This window comes from Pseudophryne corroboree, chromosome 1, assembly GCF_028390025.1.
Source record: "Pseudophryne corroboree isolate aPseCor3 chromosome 1, aPseCor3.hap2, whole genome shotgun sequence".
Taxonomy (NCBI): domain Eukaryota; kingdom Metazoa; phylum Chordata; class Amphibia; order Anura; family Myobatrachidae; genus Pseudophryne; species Pseudophryne corroboree.
The window spans coordinates 212,356,850-212,379,557 of NC_086444.1; the positions used below are offsets into that span (position 1 = coordinate 212,356,850).

Below are 22,708 nucleotides of genomic sequence, written 5' to 3' on the forward strand. Positions count from 1 at the left end.
CCTTCATAAATTTCAGCTCCAGGCCTATGTGGATTTTAATCTGGCACTGTGTGTGTGTGTGTGTGTGTGTGTGTGTGTGTGTGGGGGGGGGGGGGGGGGGGGTGATTACTGGGGGTATCTTTAATAAATGTTGGCAGCACTGTGTTTGTGTGTGAATGTTTTTTTTTGTGTGAATGTTTTTAAGTGAGGTGTGTGTCTGTCTGTGTTTTTTAAAGGAAAGTTGTGTGTTTAAGTGAAAGAGGCATGCGTGTGTAATTGTGTTTAAGTAAAAGTGGCATGTGTGTTTGTGTAATTGTGTGTGTTTAAGTGAAAGTGACGTGTGTGTAATTGTGTGTAAGTGAAAGTGGCGTGTGTGTAAGTGAAAGTGGTGTGTGTAAGTGAAAGAGGCATGTGTGTGAAAGTGACGTGTGTGTGTGTAATTGTGTGAAAGTGGTGTGTGTGTGTGTGTGTGTAAGTGAAGGTGGCGTGTGTGTGTAATTGTGTGAAAGTGACGTGTGTGTGTGTGTGTGTGAGTGAAAAAGGCGTGTGTGTAAGTGAAAAAGGCGTGTATATGTAAGCGAAAGAGGTGTGTGTGTGTGTGTAAGTGAAAGAGGCGTGTGAGTTAGTGAAAGAGGTGTGTGTGTGTAAGTGAAAAAGATGTGTGTGTGTGTGTGTGTGTGTAAAGGAAAGAAGCATGTGTGTAAGTGAAAGAGGTGTGTGAGTTAGTGAAAAAGGTGTGTATGTGTATGTAAGTGAAAAAGGCGTGTGCAAGGAAAAGGTATGCGTGTATGTAAGCAAAAGATATGTGTGTGTGTATCTATACTATTGTAAAAGGCACCTGAGTATGCTGCTACTGTTCACCCTGTGTAACAGATTTATACATATGGCGTATATGTATGTGTATATATGTATATGTGTACATATATATATATAAAATCTCCCTATATGTATGGGGGGGGGGGGCACCAACATTTTATCATGCCTCCGGGCGACTGGGGCGAACTTGCGCCACTGATTAGACCTGATGTATGCATAAGGTACTGATTCCAGGGGAATTGATTAACTACATCACAGATTCCCATGCTCCGCCATTACAGTAGTACAAGTTTTATGGATATCTGTGCTTGGACACAGGTGACTTAATTATTACCTCAGTCTATTTGATTTAACCATCTATACTCAAGCATGGATATCCTTAAAAACTGGAATGTAATGGCAGTTATTGGGAAACTGGTTACATCATAGTTGGCTACTTATCTGAAATATCTGAGAGACTCACCAATTACAAAACACACAGAAAAGAATAGTAGTTATAAGGTGCACAGTCCGATAGTCTATACACAGACCATAAAATATGACTTATTATTATTAGTTTAAAACTAAATCGTTGTCACACGGTGAATTTTAAAAAGTGAAATATTAAAAATGATAAATGATGAAGGATAAGAAGGAAATTAAAGACCGTTCTCCTGTAAGGATGCTTGCCTTTCTCTAAGGTGGGTGTGGACATGATGATGCAGATTGTCACCAAGCCACGCCCACATCCATAACCCCTGAGTATACCATAGCATGATAAGATATCTACATTTGATAAGTTGCAACCTCCTAATATCTGCCCTCCATATCTCCTGGAAGACATCTGGTCATTTAAGTCTGCTACATGTTCCAAACATCATGTATAAAACTTATGTATGTTAATTTTTTTCTTAGCTTTGGAAGTATATTTACAAAGCAATGGATTTCTCTTTGGCATTGACTTCAGAATTTTAAACAGCACCAATATTATGTGCAAAACACACGGGGTTAATATTAGTGCTGCTCGAAACTTTGAGGTCAAACATGCGGAGAAGCTCTGGCTTGATATCTTTCGTTTGTTTAATCCAACAGTAATCTTTAAAATAATTTAACAGACTGTGATGAAAGACTATTCTGTTGATGGAAACGTAGGAAATTAAATTACAGAACACATTAATCTATTGATCTCATGGTTGAAATTAATTTGGAGACCTATTAAAGATGCCATCTAGCAGCAACTCCACGTTATCTTTGAGCACAAAATAAAGGGCATTTCATTGAATGAGTAAAGCCGTTATGCCATACATTAATGTGCGACTATGGCTGGATCTAGGTGTTGTGCTTTCCACCACTGAAAAGCCAGTCTCAATCAAATGGGATGGTCTTGTTTAATGTGCTCAGAAAAAGTCATTGCCTGAACCTAAAAAGTTTAAATAATATTGTTGTTGTTTTTTTTTTTTAAATGGCATATTCAGTTTTACGCTGTTTATTAAGTGATGCCGTCAGTTAAAGCATTGTTTGTTATTTTAATTTGCTTTTGTATTGTGTTTTTTTTTTTTTTTTTTTTGCCCCCCAATTTACAAATGGTAAAACACACGTGCAACAGTAGTACATAGTAACCAATTTGACATTTGATATGTCTGACCTGACAATACAACTTTAGCATTTGAATTTTGATTTATTGGTATCGGCTGTGCTGCAGGTGAATGACTTCTTTTACAGACCTATTGGGTGTACATTTTCATACAGTACAGGTATATCTCTAGTCATTCAAACAAATTGTATATCTTTCTAGTGTGTAACCAGCTTTAGATGTGCACATGGAAATCTGCAGTGTTGCTGTACCGTAATTCTCGGTAATGAATGCATCTGAACATTGTGACTGGTCATGCCCTGAGATTGAACACAGACCATTTCTTAAGTCACTTGGTTGACTGTGTTTAGAGGTTCATGGCTAACACTCGGGGGGAATTCAATTGTTTATCCTCCCGGCTGCGCTCCCAAACTCCTGTCTAAAGTGACTGGAGATTGCGGGGCGCAGTTCAATTTAAAAAAAATATATATATTTTTAGCAGGTGTGCATATGGATCTGCTGTAGCCGCATAAAACAGCTAAACCCGACCAAAGTGTTCAGCGCAACATGAAAAGTGTCATTTGGGCAGCCAAACGGGTTACTTTTCGGGGGAGCAGTGAGCTGAATTGTCGGTACCGGCAACTGTTTGCATCCGAACGGAGCAACAATTCAATTGCTCCCTCAGGTGTTATCTACTGGCTGCCAGCGCAATAAACAATTTGAATACCCTCCTAAGTCTTTGCATCAAACCCTTTGCTGTGTCCTGCAGTCTGGTCTTCCATCAAAGGGGGTTATTCAGTTACTATCGAAGAAGCTTTAGGGGATTTTTCCCGATGTGTCTTCAACGTTTTTTCACCCAGAAAAAACATCCTTTTCACCTGAAGACACACAGGTTCAGCGAAAACCTGTGTGTTTTCGGTAGAAATAGCCCCGTTTTCGGGTGAAAATGTGTCTGTTTTCAGGGATTTTGTTTCACCTTGAAACAAATCCCTGATAAGACGCAGCACGCGCCAGATTATCGGGGCTAATTTAATAGCCCCCTGGCGATACTTTTACCCACGATCAGTGATTGCTGGTAATTGAATGTCCCCCAAAGTGCTGCTCATAGCCCAAGCAGCCAGTGTGTAGAGACTCTTTATCAAATGCTTGTTGCCAGGGGCTATGTGACAAGGCAGAGAAGTCACCAGGAGCTCAACAGGTAATCCCTAAATTCTAAAATTGTTTCAGATTGTGACTACATATGGTTAAACATCACTATGCTGAGAGTGGTTTCCAAGATTTCTGCTGCTCTCCTCCTTTCTCCTAGTCTCCAGTTGTCTCCTGCTCTGCTGTTCCTTAACACCCAGGGCGTTTATTGAGACACCTACTTCCTTCCTGTATAATAATTTGTATGGCGTTTGTTTCAAATGCCCTGGATGCCAATGTTGGCATAGTAGTGAAAACTGTAGAGAAGGGCGGCACAGAGTGCTGTAAGAGTTTCTGTATTTTGATTGTAGTTTACTGGTATCCAGCAAATGCGGTTTGTGTTTATAGGGAGTAGGAGTTGATTGTTTTTTGTTTGTTTTTTCTTCGGAAGATGATTTTTGTGTACAGTTTCCTGATTGACCATACGGATCCTGTACCACACTAATGATGTATGTTCTACAGTTATACATTAAAGCCATTTCTGTGCCATATGCTTTTACTCTGTAAATGTTATTTACTAAACCAAAGGGATTTAATAGTAACAAAGCTTTAATAAACAATTAAATGTGCATCAAACCCAGTGGTTTATAAAAAAAAAAACACATGACATTTGTTTTTAGCTCATTTGCAAATGAAATTGTCCATAAATGGCAAGTTGTATAGCGTTTCCAGGTTTCAGTGCACAATGTGTTCTACTAGGAATTTTTTTTTTTTATCACACACACTGCATTTTTATCTGGGCACATTAGGTCCCCATACTTACTGGAGTTTCTCTCTTTATTTTTATTTTTTTGTCTTTAAAGACACAAGTACAAACACAAATAAAAACACAATCACATGAAGCAGAAGGTTGTTACTTGTGGTTGAGGATCAGCTGGGCTTCGCCCAATACATCCACTTTGCAGAGTGGAGTAGAAATGAGCAGTAGGACATAACAGTACCACAACACACTGGAAAACAAGTGTCAATGCAAGTGTGTATAATAGATAGGGTGATTAGAAACGTTGGTTTCCGTATGTGCTGTTTGCATGACTTACACCCTAGTGGTAAATACAATAGAGGACACACAATGTACAGTATATTCAGTTTTGCAGAATGTTTGCATCATGCAAAGCAACCAGTTCACAGATTGTGTTTCAAGAGACACAGTACATATATACTCTTCTGGAGGGCTTATTACATTACATGGAATGCTAATGGTAACATGAACAGATGTCTTGCTTAATGATTCTAATTGAAGAAAATGAGCTTTTCTAATCATACTGGGATTCAGCAGTTCTTTATATTTTACAGCTGGCTTCCTAACCCCATTGTGATGTGTAAGTAATTACAGAAAAAGACATTCATTGGAACTTGTTGATCACTTATCCAGTATGCTAATTATGGCCAGATGGAGAAGACATTTCCTGATGTGTAATGACTGGGCCAGCATGGATAAATGTGTGTTATAGGATCCGCCTTACACGGTGTTCCATGATACACCATGTATTATTATCTGCTAACATGCTGAAGGACATATATCCATGCTTATTGTTCCTTTTTGGCTAGACCTTTGATATATTCCTCATGGTTTTACCACTAGTGATTGCAGTCTACATAAAGCACCATTAGTATATCTAATATAGAAATAACCCTTGCCTTATACAATAATGTTTATCTCCATGCCAGTCCTCAAGAGCTACCAACAGGTCAGAGCCAACCTATTTTACTGGATCAGTAGCTATCCCACCTGCTTCCACAGACAGAAATCTACATACCAGGACTTGAAGGGAATATTTGAGGGTAGAGTTTGAGAACCACTTTTATAGGATACAGCTGCATGAATATTTCACAAAGTGGTCGCCACCTGCAGGATGGTACCTCTGGCCCACTAATTGGCATACATTTCTACACATTTGGCTCCGCAGTACTGGAATTATTCAGATTGGTATGAGCCATTCTGGTGCCTCTGTCTATGGGAGGTATGAAATATCTACACCAAGGCTAACAACCCTATGAAAGTGTGGATCTCCTCCTGATGCCTCTGGGGTACTGAGCAATATTGGGATCTCTGGAGTAGTAAACGTTCCCGATGGTCTCAATATAATGGACAGGATATCCTAATTGCCCATTTTACAGAGAGGAAAACATGCACCGAGGGATTACAGAGACTTGGCTTTAGTGCCGGTTGCGTCATTTTACCCTGCTAGGTGTTTTGTAATCGACTAGAGCAAAGTTTCCCAAACTCCACCATTGCAGTCCAGGTTTTAAGGATATCCATTTTTGAGCACAGGCGACTTTAATTATTACCTTAGTTAATTTGATTTACTCTTCTAAGTGAAAGTTTACTGTCTATTTTAATCAATTTAAAAATTGATGACAATTGTTTAATATCAACCTTTTAGCAAATTGCCCCCCTGGACTGTTAAGAGAAATAAATAAAGACTATAAAGATGATAAATAGTGTGACCAAGTTACAGCTTCAGAAATCCCAGTTTTGTTTATTACCCTGGACCCACAGGGTATATTCAATTGGTGTCAAAAGCTGCCGTCTGTTGAAAAGACAGCAGTTTTCGACTTTTTAAGGTCGAATCGTGATTCGACTTATTCAATCCCAGCTGTTTTTATTCGACAAGTCGGGGAATTCGACTTGTCGAAAAGTATGTGAATCGGCAGTATAGCTGCCAATTTCACGTACTTTTGAGGGAAACGGGGCCAAATTCGACCATCTCAGTCCGACATAACAAAAAGGGACCTTAGTGGAGGGGGAGACGGGGGAGCTGCGAGCAGCCAGACTCCCCCTCCCCCCCCCCCCCCACCTGGCGGGCAGTGCTGGAGACTGGCAGCTCCAGAGACGGGGAGCTGCGGGCAGCCAGACCCCCGGCGGGCAGTGCTGGAGACAAGCAGCGCCGGAGACGGGGAGCCGCGGGCAGCCAGACCCACGGCGGGAAGTGCCGGAGATGGGCAGCGCCAGAGACGGGGTGAGCGTGCTGGAGGATGTCACAGCCGCCGCTCACAGCAGCGTCCATCTGGCTCCAGCAAGCTAGACCTTGCTTGCTGGAGCCGGTTGGACGCTGCAGTGAGCGGCTGCTGTGATGCGGGGACGACTGTGAGGCAGAGAGATGGGGGGAGACTGGGGAGAGCAGCGCTACAGCATTAAACCATAAAGCAAAGGAAGGCCTACCCCTATGTTATCCTCACTTGAACACTCTGATATTACAGCCTGTTTTCATCAGCGCTTGAGAACTTTACATAAACTTTTCCACCCTATTTGGTGCCAAGTTTAAAATTAAACTTTCTCCCACTCTGTTCCCCACAATCGTATTTTATGTACATTTATTTAGTTTCACAACCATGTGTAACTAACATAACATCACAGAGATAACCATAAACTGCTAGGGAGGGGCCATAGACAGCCCACCTATAGCTGCCAGTAATGTGAGGTGCTACCTACTGAGACTTGTAGTTCTACAGAGAAAAGGGGGGTGTTGTAGGTGCACTATCTCTAGCATTACTGATACCATACAGCTTAGCATATAATAAATAGTGGCGTTTGGTTATGTATTGATCAATGCATGTAGCTGCAGCCCCACGGGAAGGGACTCCACTCTGCTGCAGTACCTAACACTATAGGGGTTCAAACCTAGGGCACCATAATCATAAACTGACAAGCACTGAGAGAGTAACTTTTTAATAAAAAATATAGTCTAAAGGTGGGTACACAAAAGGCCACGTGCTCTCTGATCGACGTCGCCTAGTGTTTCCCCTCCCAGGCCAGGGAGGTCGGAGGCAGTGCATGTACATTGAGCGATATGACAACCATATCGCTCAGTAACATCACGCCGCAGCCGGGTCGTGCATGCAGCTCTTGGACGACAGTCCAAATTGAGCTGCATGCACGGCCACAGCGAGGGTCATTAACGACCTGATAGGCCGCGTAACACTCGTCGTTGCCGGCATACACACTTGTCGAGAAAGTGAACAACGTCGCTCACGAAGGGTGAAAATGAGCGACGTTGTTCCATTTTCTCGGCAAGTGTGTATGCACCTTTACCTATAGATCTTGTCTGACTTTCTGTATATGGGAAAACATAGTGGTCACCGTTTGTATTGCCCTGGAGTAAACTGAACTGATTTTTTTTTTTTTTTTTAGCCACGCATTTTATTGTTTGAAATGTATCAGTTTATAAATGTTCCAAATCTAACTACATGTGAATGGGCTAGACCAGTGACGGATAAGGCATGCTGGGTTTTGTAGTTCCATCACAAATGGCCTGTCAGGGGTTGTGTAGTCCCTGTCAGAGCAAACCTTGGTGATTTATGCTTTCTGCTTTCAAAAGCCTCTACCTTTCAGCTTATTGCCCTCTGGCCCTGCATAAAATGCCTGTGATGTGCATGTTTGTGACTGGGGAAATTGAAAACCCTGCATTAACCCCTAATGTGATCTTTTTCTGGCAACACAAGTGATTGGATGTTTTAATGCTAGTGGTTATGTGGTCGTCTGAAACAATACGTTTCATTCCCATACTGACTTGCATGCTAGGTAAATGGTTTGCAATGCTTCACAGTGGAAGTCTGTAACAAGTAGTTTGGAGATTAGTGTTGTTGTGTCTCGTGTGTAGAGTGTTGTGTTTTGTTTTTGTGTTTTGTTTTTTATATAATGAATAAATGTGAAAAGTATACCACAGTTCCAGATACTTTACATTCTGCTGATAAATCCTATAGGCGCTTTGCCTGGTATTTGATGATCTACTTGATCTATTTGATGGCTCACAGGGGCGGGATAACGATAGAATTACATGTAAATTTTTTACTCAGCAGTTGTGATTGAAAATCCTTATTTGGCCTTGATAAATGTGTATTTCATCTGTCCCCTTGTACCCAATACCAAAGTTCTGTCTCGCAGTTATTCTCTGGTTCCAGAGTTCTAATAAATGATGTTATAAAGATCTGCTGCATTTCAATATCTCCATGGTATTATTTATTACCAGTGATTTATATAGACACACACATTCTGCAGCACTTTACAGAGACTATTTGCCCAGTCACATCAGTTCCTGCCCCAGTGAGTCTTAAGGCCCGTACACACTGGTCGATATATCGGCCGTTCTCCTGAACGGCCGATATATCGCGGGACCGTCGGCCAGTGTGTGCGGCCGATACGTCTGTGAACTCCGTCGTTCACAGACGTATCGCGTCGGCCGCGCAGCACAGACGATGGCCAATATATCTACCGATATATTGGCGCGTCGCTGTGTGTGTACGGGGCGGCCGACCGCCCGTACACATGCTGCGGCGGCCGGCGGTGATTGACAGCTGAACTGGGCGGGCGTGTGTACACGCCCGCCCAGTTCATGACGTCAGTCCCCGACGGATCGAGCAGTGTGTATGTTCAACACACTGCCCGATCCGTCCATAGATATATCTGCAGATCAATTGATCTGCAGATATATCGGTTAGTGTGTACCCACCTTTAGAGTGCTCCCTACCACATGTACTTGCAAACGGGTGGTCTTCAGTATGCCGGCTGTCGGGATCCCGGCGCACAGTATACTGGCGCCGGAATCCCGACAGCCGGCATACCGACACTTTTTCTCCCTCTTGGAGGGAGAATAAATAGCGTGGCGAGTGCAGCGAGCCCGCAAGGGGCTCATTTGCGCTCGCCCAGCTGTCGGTATGCTGGCCGCCGGCATATCCTACTACACCCCTTGCACACACACATACACAGGTAATAAGATACAGTTTGCAATGAATTTAAGGGTCATTCCAGGTCAAATGATCACAAAAAAAACTAAAACTTTTCATCCAGTCTCAGATTTTCTTGAAATTTGGTAGAATGATAGACGCCAAAGTTACTTTCATATGTAAAATTTTAGCCCTCAGTGATACACTGTGTTCATGCAACAGGGTTGCAAACATGACAAAAAATATAAATGTACGCTTGCAAGGTCAACTAAAACGAATCATAACTTTGCTTCTAATTGTGGTAGAACTTCATGTTGATCTTGTTTTGAAGCTAAGGGACCATAGTTTTAGATGTAAATATCGACTTCTACATTTCAAGGTCACATGATTGACCTTGGATATCTATAAAAGTACTTTTCATTTTTTAGTACGTAAGGTACTTAATTTTTTAGTACATGAAGTATGTTATACAGTTAAATACATTCTCTCTTTGGTATAACTTTTATTTTGGGATGCCTTTGGGAACAAGAGTAAAGTAAAAAAAAAAATCAGAAAATTATACAAATCTGAGACGGTCGGGTTGGAAGCTGTGATGATTTGGCATGGAATGACCCTTAGAAAAGTTTTAATGTTTGAGAAAGTTCAGAATTTCTAAACACTGGCTATTATTTACAAAGTCTGTGTATGTGCACCTCATTTTCACCAGTGTATTACACAATTCCTTGACACCAATTGGCCAGTATAATACACAGCAGAAATCTCCATATGAGCATATCCAAATATACACTATATTAAGATAGCATTGTTAAAGCCTTGCAAAATATACAAGAGCGATATTGTGACGATTTGCCTTATTGGAACAACAAATAGTCTAGATCGTCTAGCTGCTAGTAATATTAGCTATAAAATGAAACTTTATTATTATTATTATCTCAAACCTCTTGAAGTTTATGGTGTCTGAACAAGTTTCTAAGTTTTAGTTAACAAATCTACTTAAAAATTGTCCTTTTTTTATCATCAATAGTATTTATTGAATTTTTCCAAACAAAGGGAGATGCAGAAAGAAAAAAGCAAAAAATGTGGGGGTGGGGGACATATAACAAGGGGAAGGGATGCGCACTACCATAATCATAAAAAGGCAAAATTCAGTAATTTAAAAAAACAAAACAAGCAAAGACAGTACATCAATATAGTAACATAGGATAGGAATAACCGCAGCAGCATTAATTGTGCGGCGTACATGCTAAAGATCAAAAATTAAATAAATAAGGGAGTACAAACGCAAGGGATCAGGATGTAGGGGGTTCATTTAGGCTAAACTGCAAAAGGGAAAACTGAAAGGGGGGAGAAATTAGGGCTGCTCCGTCCCCATCAGTGACGTACTTGAAAAATTGATGGACTTGAATGATGCATATATGAACAAATGCTACTGGTTCTCTATAGAAATGCTTACAGAGCATCAGATTCTTTGTGATATTAGGAGCTGTATGAAAGCCCCATGTATTGGCTGTAGTGTGGGGAGACTACAGGTAAATGCTGTAGTGTGAAAGGTTGGCCTGCTCTGTGCCTCGAGGTTCCTGCTTTCATAGCTGGTGAGAAGCCAATTGTTTAAAAATGAATGAATGTAGCAGCTCGTCCGGGAAAGAACTTAACATAAGCATTGATGTTTTAAATAACACACCATTTCTATTTATCAATAAATGACACCAAGAGGGTACAACACTGCCTCGTTCCTGAACATTTTGCGGTCTCTAAAGTACAAGGGCTAAAGACATTTAGCCATATGCAAGGACTAATCATTGCAAACAATTCATCAGTCTGTCTCTGTGTTTGAAAGGATTATTGAACCCAAACTGAAAATGTAGAGTTGGGTGTAATTAGTAAGTTACACAGGAAAATCTGATTTACCCATGATCTTGCTGGGAACAGTTCAGGACCTCTTGTACCAGGTGAGCTCGATAAGTGAGAGTTTTCCTTTTAAAATTGTTTTGTTTCGGGTTGACATGGGAGCATATGTAATCGGGTGCGGGATGCCGGCCAATCTCTGACATTTTTTAAGGGGGCAATCAATTACAAGGCAAAACCATGCCTTGTAAAGGATTACCGCTTTTTTACAAAAATGTCCGAGATTGGCAGGCAACCCGCACCTCCGGCAAACTAGAACTTTACTACATATACCCCCTCTTCTTTAAAGTAAACCTCTCCAACTTGTGTCAGAATTTTTTCAGGGCACCCTTAGGCCAAAAGTTCCTTTCTGAGACAATTATTTAAAAAAAATATTCAATTAAGTAAATTGTATTTAGAAGTTTTCCTTATGTTCAATTGTGTGGTGATGGACAAGATTCACTTCTGTTTGTCCCCATATTTTATGATTGGCAGCCACAAGCACTGTTTTTGCTTATTACATTTACCATAAATAATTTGAATTGGTCATGAAGCATCAACCCATCGCACCCCTGCAATTACCCTGAGGCACCCCAGGGTGTCTAAGCACAGTTTGGGATCCACTTGTATAGACAAATATCCTGTGGGTACTGATATCTTATATACTGTGCTTTTTAAAAAGGTTCTACCATTACATCAGTGCAAGGTCATTGGCCAATAGCTGCTAATCTGGCTATAGTAGTATTCTAAGGTGGAGACACATTAGGGATGGTGAGGACTTCGGTTCTGTTTCCTGTCCAGGTAAAGGTTTGGAGTATTCTCTCAGATGGGTGCTGTCATAGAGTATTAATCACTGACAATAGACTGGTTTCTGTGATACACCCGATGTAAGCTAGATTCTCTGCGGTTATCACAACTAGAATTGCTGTTGTCATGTAGCCTGAATTAAATGATTTTCAGGAGCATATTAATATATTAGCTGTTCTACCCGTCCTTTGCACGGGAGTTTTTGATTTTCACGGTTTTAAATATAACGGAGTGTTAAAAATGTGGTAAATTTGTAGACTTAATGTAAATAAATATTAATCCATGGTTCTTGGCGTTACCCGAGGAGCACCCGTAAAAGATACGGTAAAAAGTGACAGGGCCATTTTTGTAGTTTATTAAATTCTACCCACTGGAGGTGCAATCCAAATTTTGATCCGATTGTCTGTTTGGGCATTATCGTTTACGCAACGCAACCCACATATCGCTAATGACGTCATTATGTCAACCCCCATTTCATCCCCTTAGGGTAGTTTTATTAAAAATCTATTTACGTCGTTTTCCTATTTCTGACATGAAGAATACCTATGTTATATTTAATCTTCTTAACATATTGGGAAGTAAGAGAATTAGTGATGAGTCAGTCAGTCGGTGAGGGCTTTTGCAAGTATATATACTGTAGATGGCTTTTACGCATTCCTGTAAATTGGTAATTAAAAACAAAAATAGCCTGTTTGTAATCGGTGTGTACAGGCAATACACAAAAACTGTAGGCTATACAATGTATAATCTTGGTTCTGTCTTGCATGCATATCCCCAGCCACATGGCAGTCCGGCCAAGCAGGCCGATTGTTCTCTGGTAATTTTTTTTACTATTACTAATTTTACTTCATTTTATTTACATGCATAAAATCCACCGTCCATGTTAAAGCGTGTGTCCTGCTGTTTTCAGAGAACATGTTTCAGTAACAGGAATACACTTGAGAGACTTTTATGAGTCATGGCTGTCAAGCAGACAAATTGCTTAGCTTTGTAAGAAGATTTGATGCTCTAATTTAGTGCGCTAATGTTATGATTGTGGGTTGCCTAAGGTACCTATTAAATGGAGAGACCTGTCATTTGTCTCTCACTATAACTGCTCCTCTTACTTCATTTCACTCTCGCAGTTGAGTAAACCTGAGTAAAATGTTGCAGGGCTGGTCTGTTCTGCTGTGCATGGCGGTGTCCCCGTAATGGGCCCTACACACTGGCAGATATCACTGAACAATATGAATGTTCTCGTTCATTAATGAAAGAGAACTCGTTCATATCTTTCAGTGTGTAGGCACCAACGATGAAGGATGCGTGCGGCCCCGCGCTCGTTTATCGTTGGTGCCCCGTTGCTTATGCATGCAGGCCAATATGGACAATCTCGTCCATATTAGCATGCACTGCTATGGAGCCGGGTGACGGGGGGAGTGAAGAAACTTCACTCACCCCGTATCGGCCGTCGGGCACCTCGGCAGCACATCGCCATATGTGTAGTGCCCTTTAGCTGTCTAAGCTGCAGTGCTGTGAAAGGAAGGTAGCGCATGTAGTTCCACATGTGACTTTTGTGATTCTTTTTGCTTAGTGTGTGTGTGTGTGTGTGTGTGTGTGTGTGTGCCCATAGATGTGGTGACATGAGTGCAATCATTCTTTACTGGAAAATAAATCTGTCTGATTATGTGCTCTTTCCTGAGGATGACTCACAAGTTATCCACTCTGCAGCTAATTACTTTGATGTTTCACTTACAGTAGTTGGAACCAGCAGGATGGAGGATAATGATTTGAAAGCAATCTAGTGATGTTTCATTTATCTTTAATCTGCTTACCCCACAGTGTCTATAAAACACCCCTGGGCAGCACTGATTTACATTTTATACCATTTGAAGGCCAAACTGAAGGGGAAAAAAAAAAAAGATTAAATAAAGTCGCTGGCAATTCTAAAAATCTAATGGAAAATTGCATATGTGTTGTCAGTCATGGTCAGGATATGTGGATGGAAGTTTAGGGAAAGTGAATTCCTATTGAAATAACACCCAGGCACACACACATGGCTACCAAGAGAAATTCCCGGTCCTAGCATGAAGGACAGCATGAGCAAGCTTTGGTGGGGTTGGGACGTGGCCACGTTATTCAAAATGTTGGGATCCTTTAAAGCAGGGGTCAGGGAACTTTTTTACCTTTTACCCCAAAATATATTTAGATGCACCGACGTAACCCTCTTGATTTGAAAGGAAGGAAATCATATATTGTTTTGCATATATACTGGTTATCACTGTTTATGTGGCATTTCTGAGATACTGTGTGTGTGTGTGTGTGTGTGTGTGTGTGTGTGTATGTATATATATATATATATATATATATATATATATATATATATATATATATATATATATATATAATTTTCGCCAACTATTTTTTGGCAATAAATGGATTAATTAACACTTTCTCCCCAAAACATCAGAATGAATGTAAGAAAGATGGATAAGGGGGAGGACACGACTTTTAGGAGACAGATGGTCACATCCTCACCTCAGTAATGTCCGTGGGAATTTCCCACTGTTATGTGGGCCAATGTCTGATCCTGCGGAACTCTGTCAGCGGTCAGCCACAGAACACTTCAAGTTCTGCGGGCGGGAGGACAGGACAGTGCAGGACAGGCGGGCGTGTCACACCATGGCCAGGAACATAGCACAGGGCGGCCAGGAGGGAACGCGGTGTGACATCGGCACGTCACATCGCGAGTCGGCCGGTGCTGGACGGGGCTGTGTCTCGGTAGTGCGACCGGCCATTACCCCCAGGAATTTAATTTTTACCCCAGTAATTTACCCCTGTTCCCTGACCACTGCTTTAAAGCAATTGGGGCATGACTGCATCTTTATGGAGCTATTTATACCCCATTACCACTGCCCACACAATTGCTGCTTTCACTGTACATAGGGGATGAATGTCCCTTAATCTCTGACCGGTAGGCATATGGTAAATTTACTGTATTGGACCTAGCAGGGTGGATGATCATAGTTTGCAGACCTTGTGCTGTGTTATGTGACTAGCAAAACTAATATGTTAGAAGGATCTATTTATGTATGATCTTGGGTATTGAACTGTTTCTATAAAAGTCTGGAAACCTACATATTGCTCACAAAATGTAATAAAATGCCCATATTCCCTTCATTGTTAAAGACGAGTGGGAAATGCCCTCATTGAACATGTCCAAAACCTGAAATGATGCTCTAACACAGTGGTTCTCAAACTCGGTCCTCAGGACCCCATACAGTGCATGTTTTGCAGGTCACCAGGCAGGTGCACAGGTGTATTAATTACTCACTGACACATTTTAAAAGGTCCACAGGTGGAGCTAATTATGTCACTTGTGATTCTGTGAGGAGACCTGCAAAACATGCACCGTGTGGGGTCCTGAGGACCGAGTTTGAGAACCTGTGCTCTAACAAAACTACTTTAACATGGGCTTGTGTGCAGTCAGTCCTAAGGGCTTTTTTATTGGTTTATTTCGCTGTTTGGATAGAGCAGATTTCATTATTGTACACAATTACTTTTACTAATCGATAGGCTAATAAGGTCTCCGGATATCCCACGATTTCTTTTCTCTAATTTTGTCATTCGGGTTTATAACATTTTTGATCAAGAAGCTTTTTTTAATGTCGTAGACCCTACTTGCTCTATTAACTCACTATGCCATTTCTTCTCTTCCAGATAACTATAATATTTAAATCATACCAAGATTGCACAGACCAGAAGGTGTACCAAGCCGTGACTGATGATTTGCCTGCGGCATTTGTGGATGGCACAACAAGTGGTGGGGATGGTGACTCTAAGACCTTGCGGATTATAGAAAAAGTCAGTGGAAAGCATGTTGAAATGCATGCCAGGTACATTGGGACAACGGTCATTGTACGGCAGCTTGGAAACTACCTAACATTAGCAATTCGAATGCCGGAGGAATTAGCAATGGCTTACGAGGAAAGCCAAGACTTGCAGTTGTGTATGAATGGCTGCCCATCTAGTGAACGCATTGACGAGGGTGGACATCTCAGCTTCCCTGTGTCCGGAAAAGATTCACCAAATTCATCTGGGCAAGCTCGTTCAGTGTACACTCTGGAAAGTGCCATTGCTACATGTCTTGAAAAGATTCAAGTCAGGGACATCTACTTTCACTCGTGTGTATTTGATCTCCTGACAACTGGGGATGCGAACTTCACTGCCGCCGCTCACAGTGCTTGGGAGGATGTGGAGGCCCTGCACCCCAAAAAAGAGCGCTGGCAAATCTTCCCAAACAATAGAAACGGGGGAAAGACACATGCTTTGCCTGCTGTTGTTCTTGGGCTTGTGTGCTTGATCTTCGTTGCTTTTTTGTAGGCGTTTTCTTGTGTATAAACAAAAAAAATGTAAAATATATATTGTTATAATATATTGAGCAAGAATAACCGCATATATGTATATACCGTGTATATGAAGGGATGTTTGTCTTAGGATGCCCATGAGATTGTACATATTGTGTCATTGGTTTTACTTAAGCTGGATGTAGTATTATTTGTTTGTTTTTTTGTTTTTTTTATCAGTTGTAAAATGTTTTATATGTTCCATCACTGGAACCTTTTAGAAAGCACTTTATTTTTTATATGATATTTATGTCCAGTGAGAAAATGTGTGAACACACACATACCAAGCTCTGTTTATGTATTGTGGTGAAACCTAAGAACGTTTTGTATTGTGTGACTCGCCAGGTTAGATGTAGTTTCCATGTTATGGTGGAAGAGTTGCCATCATGGATTTTTTTTTTCTCTTTATAGCTGGTTCTTAGAAAACCATGTGAGCAGCTTTCTGTTCTGAAAAGACCATCTGTATGGTCAATATTAGATGATTAAATCCTGATGCTGTCACAGTCATACTATATGTGCTCTAGAGCAATAAAGTACAGAACCTTACCAGGTGACTCATTTAGTCTGATCTCAACTGCTTGTTAGGCCGTGTTCTCCAAAGTGGAGTAATTTTAAATAGTGACAGTTACTGTCATTTCACCTTTATAAATTGGTGTCAACGTAATGATTCTAAGGCATCAACTGAGATGGCATCCTTCCCAACTCTTACGTGAAATCATAAACCTTGGTATTGCGTACTCTAAAAGAGTGTTTAATCATTACTCTAAACCACTCGTTTCTTCTAAGGCAGGAAGAACATATTATATATTGATTCCCTAATTTGGCTGCCCCCCAGATCCTGCTGCTGGATACAGCTGCCTCAGATTCCCTCATTAGTCCCACCCCTACACAGAAATTATTACTTTTTAATATATGTCTACAAAACTTAATTGTGTATTGGTGAATTTGGCAATTTTATAAACTTTTATCTTGAATTTAGTTTATATATTTAAGAAACAAAACTTTATTCCATTTTCGAGAGCATGGTCTATACAAAAAAAAGTTTCCCTATTGTGACTGGGTGTGTATTCTTAAATAAGTTCTTAACCTTCCTGCCTTTGCATCTCAGAACTGTGAATTACAACACAACCCTCTTTTTTTCACCTATACTAATGATGGCTTTTACTAGTACTAAATACACATTTACATTTGTTTAGTTTTGTTTTCATATCCTGTTAATGGGAACAGTTTTACTTTTACAACTGTCTGTTTCATAAACATGAAAATCAATACATGTGCAAAAGTTGCCTCCTTCCAGTTGTCACCATAATGTGTGATTATAGTAAACCCACTTCTTAGGTTTATGGTCTGGTGCAATCAAATTTACATGTGAATTTGCCTAAAAAAAACAAAACACAGAAAAACTAGTAGAACTTGATCTATTAGGACCTCACAGGTGAACAAAAAACCCATTAATTGAATTCCAACAACCCACAATTGTATTTTTGCCTTGAAATATCACTCTCTCTCTTTCTCTTAATTTTTTTATTTTTTTTTTCCCAAAGGAAAATGTTTTGATTGCAATGTTTTGGAATATGACATTCTCAAAAATAGCAGTACTTTTTGGTTTCATGCAGATGCTACATAACTTATATATGTAAAACTGGTGCCTACACTGTCATTGCCACAACAGCCCTAAAAACTGTTGCTGGAGGATTGTGGCTAAATTTCATTTTGTAATCTTAGTATGGAAAAAAACAAGCAGTGACTGAATACACAAGTGTGCCCAGAAAACTCTAAGTGAGTTATGCCTCCTCTTTCTTAGCTTAGCACTTCTTAGTTTCTTCACTCTTGGCCCAGCTCTGGGAATTAAGAAAATTTAATTTGCACATGTTCTTGAAGGCTGTTGTGGCGAAGGGGAGATTTAGATAATGCCAAACATATGGATCTGTAGAACTTAGTAAATGGTCTCTGGTGAGAGCTTAAAAACTTTGAGAGGATGTGCCGAAAATGGCCGCCTCTTCTCATGCTTGGAGAAACCCACAATGTGTTTTTTGCAGAAACTTTTAGATGTGGTTCATAGTTATGCCAATAAGTATCTGTCTGTGTAAGAGTGAATGTGCATTGTGTAAATAGTTTAACTTATTATGCTACAAGAATAAAGTTGATTACCCTAAAGTAATATGTCTCGTGTGTTTTGGTCAAAATTCATACACTATTAATCAGTGTGTTCGGCAGACAAGGTGTGAGGTGGGGTGTTAACAAGTCCTGATAAGTTGTTACGCACCTTGCAGATATGCTATGACTCATACCTTAGCAATGCTTGCTAATTGTAACCATGTGTGTGCTTCAGAATCATTGATCTCCTCTTTTATTTCACTATAACTCTAAATTAAGTCTTGAAGACATTGTGCTTTGTTATTCGCAAAATTAAAGTGACCTTTTTCTGGAGTGGTGGGGAAGGTATTTGTGTAGTGACTAAACTAGGGGGCGATATATCAAGCCTTTTAAAGAGTGGAGAAGTTGCTGATAGCCACCAATAACCTTCACAGTAGCATTTATAAAATGATAGGAAGAAACTGGTTGCTGTTGGGACACACTGGGGAGGATTTCAGTTGTTTTCGTGCACCTGCAGCTAGTCAATATTCACTTGTTTGCACCGATGGGCATGAGTTCGTGCACACTTATTACTAATCGTGCATGGTGTGCCCAAAGGCACCTGGTTTAGACATGTAAACAGGTTAAACCTGTGCAAAGTACTGGGCGTGCTGTATTTGGGCACCCAATATCCCGACTTTGGGCGGATTTCTGCTCGCCACCTCAGGAGAGTGCAAGCAGAAATAATGGAAGCCCGCGGCACTCTCGCCCATCGGCACAAACAATTGAATAGATCCCGTCCCTTTTAGATGGGAGCTGGAGCCGCCAAAAAAAGCAAAAACACATTGAATATCCCCCAACCCCCTCTGTTATGTTGAAGTAGCAGAGCACGGAAGGTTTGGTTTTGTTTGTGGGTAGTTTCATTGCCATAGTAGATTTTTTTATTTTTATTAAAGGATGTGTCCACTTGGGGGATGAATATATACGTTATGGTAAGAACTTACCGTTGATAACGGAATTTCTGCTGCGGGGTACACTGGGCTCCACAAGGATTGGACAATGGGTGTAGAGTAGGATCCTGATCCGAGGCACCAACAGGCTCAAAGCTTTGACTGAATGCACAGCGCCGCCTCCTCTATAACCCCGCCTCCCTGCACAGGAGCTCAGTTTTGTAAGTTGGTGCTGCAGTAAGCAGGCACTTAACAGGGGGGCTGCTCCAGGCAGCCCTAAAAAGAGCTTTTTTTGGTGAGAAAAAAGTAAAGACTTCAAGGGCAGCAGCGGTGGTAAATGTCAGGAGACATTCACTGCTGCTGCTCCAGCTCTCCCCAGCGGCGCTGTACACTCCCGAGCCCTGGTTGCCGGGCACCTACAGCGGAGGCTCCGGTTTTCTTCACGTTAGACACACACGGCTGGGGCTTTCCAGGATCGCGTGGCCGCGCTTCGGGAGGTGGTACCCGGTCTTTATCGCGATCCGGTGTGGGGTCAGTGGGAGGCGGGTCACGCGCGCTGGCGGTGGACACTGGCAGTACAGGCGATCCCACTAGATCACCAGGGCATGGGCGCAGGTCAGGTTTTCTCTCTAAACCGATTTCTCTAACGTCCTAGTGGATGCTGGGGACTCCGTAAGGACCATGGGGAATAGACGGGCTCCGCAGGAGACTGGGCACTCTAAAGAAAGATTCAGTACTATCTGGTGTGCACTGGCTCCTCCCTCTATGCCCCTACTCCAGACCTCAGTTAGAATCTGTGCCCGGCCAGAGCTGGGTGCTCCTAGTGGGCTCTCCTGAGCTTGCTAGAAAAGAAAGTATTTTGTCAGGTTTTTTATTTTCAGTGAGATCTGCTGGCAACAGACTCACTGCTACGTGGGACTGAGGGGAGAGAAGCAAACCTACTCACTGCAGCTAAGTTGCGCTTCTTAGGCTACTGGACACCATTAGCTCCAGAGGGATCGAACACAGGTACCTAACCTTGATCGTCCGTTCCCGGAGCCGCGCCGCCATCCCCCTCGCAGAGCCAGAAGTACAGAAGCAGCAGAAGCAAGAAGACATCGAAATTGGCGGCAGAAGACTCCTGTCCTTCACTTAAGGTAGCGCACAGCACTGCAGCTGTGCGCCATTGCTCCCGCAGCACACCCACACACTCCGGTCACTGTAGGGCGCAGGGGGGGGCGCCCTGGGCAGCAATTCAGATACCTGATGGCAAAGGTATACATATATACAGTCAGGCACTGTATATATGTGCGAGCCCCCGCCATTTTTACACATGAGAAGCGGGACAGAAGCCCGCCGCTGAGGGGCCGGGCCTTCTTCCTCAGCACACCAGCGCCATTCTCTCTTCACAGCTCCGCTGTGAAGAGAAAGGGAGGGAGGGCACATAAATTTAGGCGCAGATATATATATATATATATATATATATATATATATATATAAAACAGCAGCTACTGGGTAAACACTAAGGTACAGTGTAATCCCTGGGTTATATAGCGCTGGGGTGTGTGCTGGCATACTCTCTCTCTGTCTCCCCGAAAGCCTTTGTGGGGTCCTGTCCTCAGTCAGAGCGTTCCCTGTATGTGTGCGGTGTGTCGGTACGCTTGTGTCAACATGTTTGATGAGGAAGGATACGTGGAGGCAGAACAAGTGCAAATAGATATGGTGTCGCCCCCGACGGGGCCGACACCTGATTGGATGGATATGTGGAAGGTGTTAAATGATAATGTAAGCTCCTTACATAACAGATTGGATAAAGCTGTAGCCTTGGGACAGTCGGGGTCTCAACCCATGCCTGCTCCCACAGCGCAGAGGCCGTCAGGGTCTCAAAAGCGCCCAATATCCCAGTTAGTTGACACAGACGTCGACACGGAATCTGATTCCAGTGTCGATGACGATGATGCAAAGTTGCAGCCTAAAATGACTAAAGCCATCCGCTACAGGATTGTGGCAATGAAGGATGTGTTACACATTTCTGAGGAAAATCCTGTCCCTGACAAGAGGATTTATATGTATGGGGAGAAAAAGCAAGAAGTGGCTTTTCCCCCGTCACATGAATTGAATGAATTATGTGAAAAAGCGTGGGATTCCCCTGATAGGAAGGTAGTAATTTCCAAGAGATTGCTGATGGCGTATCCTTTCCCGCCAACAGACAGGTTACACTGGGAATCCTCCCCCAGGGTAGACAAGGCGTTGACACGCTTATCTAAGAAGGTGGCCCTGCCGTCTCAGGATAGGGCCGCCCTAAAGGATCCTGCGGATAGAAAGCAGGAAGCTATCCTGAAGTCTGTTTACACACATTCTGGTACGCTGCTGAGGCCAGCAATTGCTTCGGCCTGGATGTGTAGTGCGGTAGCAGCATGGACGGATACTCTGTCTGAGGAGTTAGATACCCTGGACAGGGACTCTGTTCTAATGACCCTGGCACATATCAAGGACGCGGTCCTATATATGCGGGATGCCCAGAGGGACATTTGTCTGCTGGGCTCTAGAGTAAACGCAATGTCCATTTCTGCCAGAAGGGTCTTATGGACTTGGCAATGGACAGGGGATACCGACTCTAAAAAACACATGGAGGTTTTACCTTATAAGGGTGAGGAATTGTTTGGGGACGGTCTCTCAGACCTAGTTTCCACAGCTACGGCTGGGAAGTCAAATTTCTTGCTTTCTGTCCCGCCACAGCCTAAGAAAGCACCGTATTACCAAATGCAGTCCTTTCGTTCGCAAAAGAGCAAGAAAGTCAGAGGTGCATCCTTTCTTGCCAGAGGCAGGGGTAGAGGAAAGAGGCTGCACCACGCAGCTAGTTCCCAGGAACAAAAGTCGGCTTCCACTAAATCCACCGCATGACGCTGGGGCTCCACAGGTGGAGCCAGGAGCCGTGGGGGCGCGTCTCCGACATTTCAGCCACCAGTGGGTTCGCTCACGGGTGGATCCTTGGGCTATACAAGTTGTGTCTCAGGGATACAACTGGAATTCGAGGTGACGCCACCATTACCTAAAATCGGCCTTGCCAGTTTCCCCCATGGAAAGGGAGGTAGTGCTGGCAGCAATTCACAAGTTATACCTCCAGCAGGTGATTGTAAAGGTTCCTCTCCTTCAACAGGGAAGGGGTTACTATTCCACTATGTTTGTAGTACCGAAACCGGACGGTTCGGTCAGACCCATCTTGAATTTAAAATCCCTGAACATTTATCTGAAGAAATTCAAGTTTAAAATGGAATCGCTCAGAGCGGTCATTGCAAGCCTGGAAGAGGGGGATTTTATGGTGTCTCTGGACATCAAGGATGCTTACTTGCATGTCCCCATTTATCCACCTCATCAGGAGTACCTCAGATTTGTGGTACAGGACTGTCCTTACCAATTCCAGACGTTGCCGT

The 22,708-nt window shown here is 42.3% G+C and overlaps 1 protein-coding gene across 2 annotated transcripts in view; it reads left to right on the forward strand.

The window, feature by feature from the left end:
* The window catches only part of RGMB (repulsive guidance molecule BMP co-receptor b), a 79,658-nt gene extending 61,228 nt beyond the window's left edge, over positions 1–18,430 (forward strand). For both annotated transcript variants that reach the window (XM_063964062.1, XM_063964063.1), the window contains one exon: positions 15,584–18,430. In XM_063964062.1, the coding sequence (XP_063820132.1) occupies positions 15,584–16,246 (663 nt within the window). In that variant the 3' untranslated portion in view covers positions 16,247–18,430. The remainder of the gene's footprint in view (positions 1–15,583) is intronic.
* Positions 18,431–22,708: the final 4,278 nt, after the last annotated feature.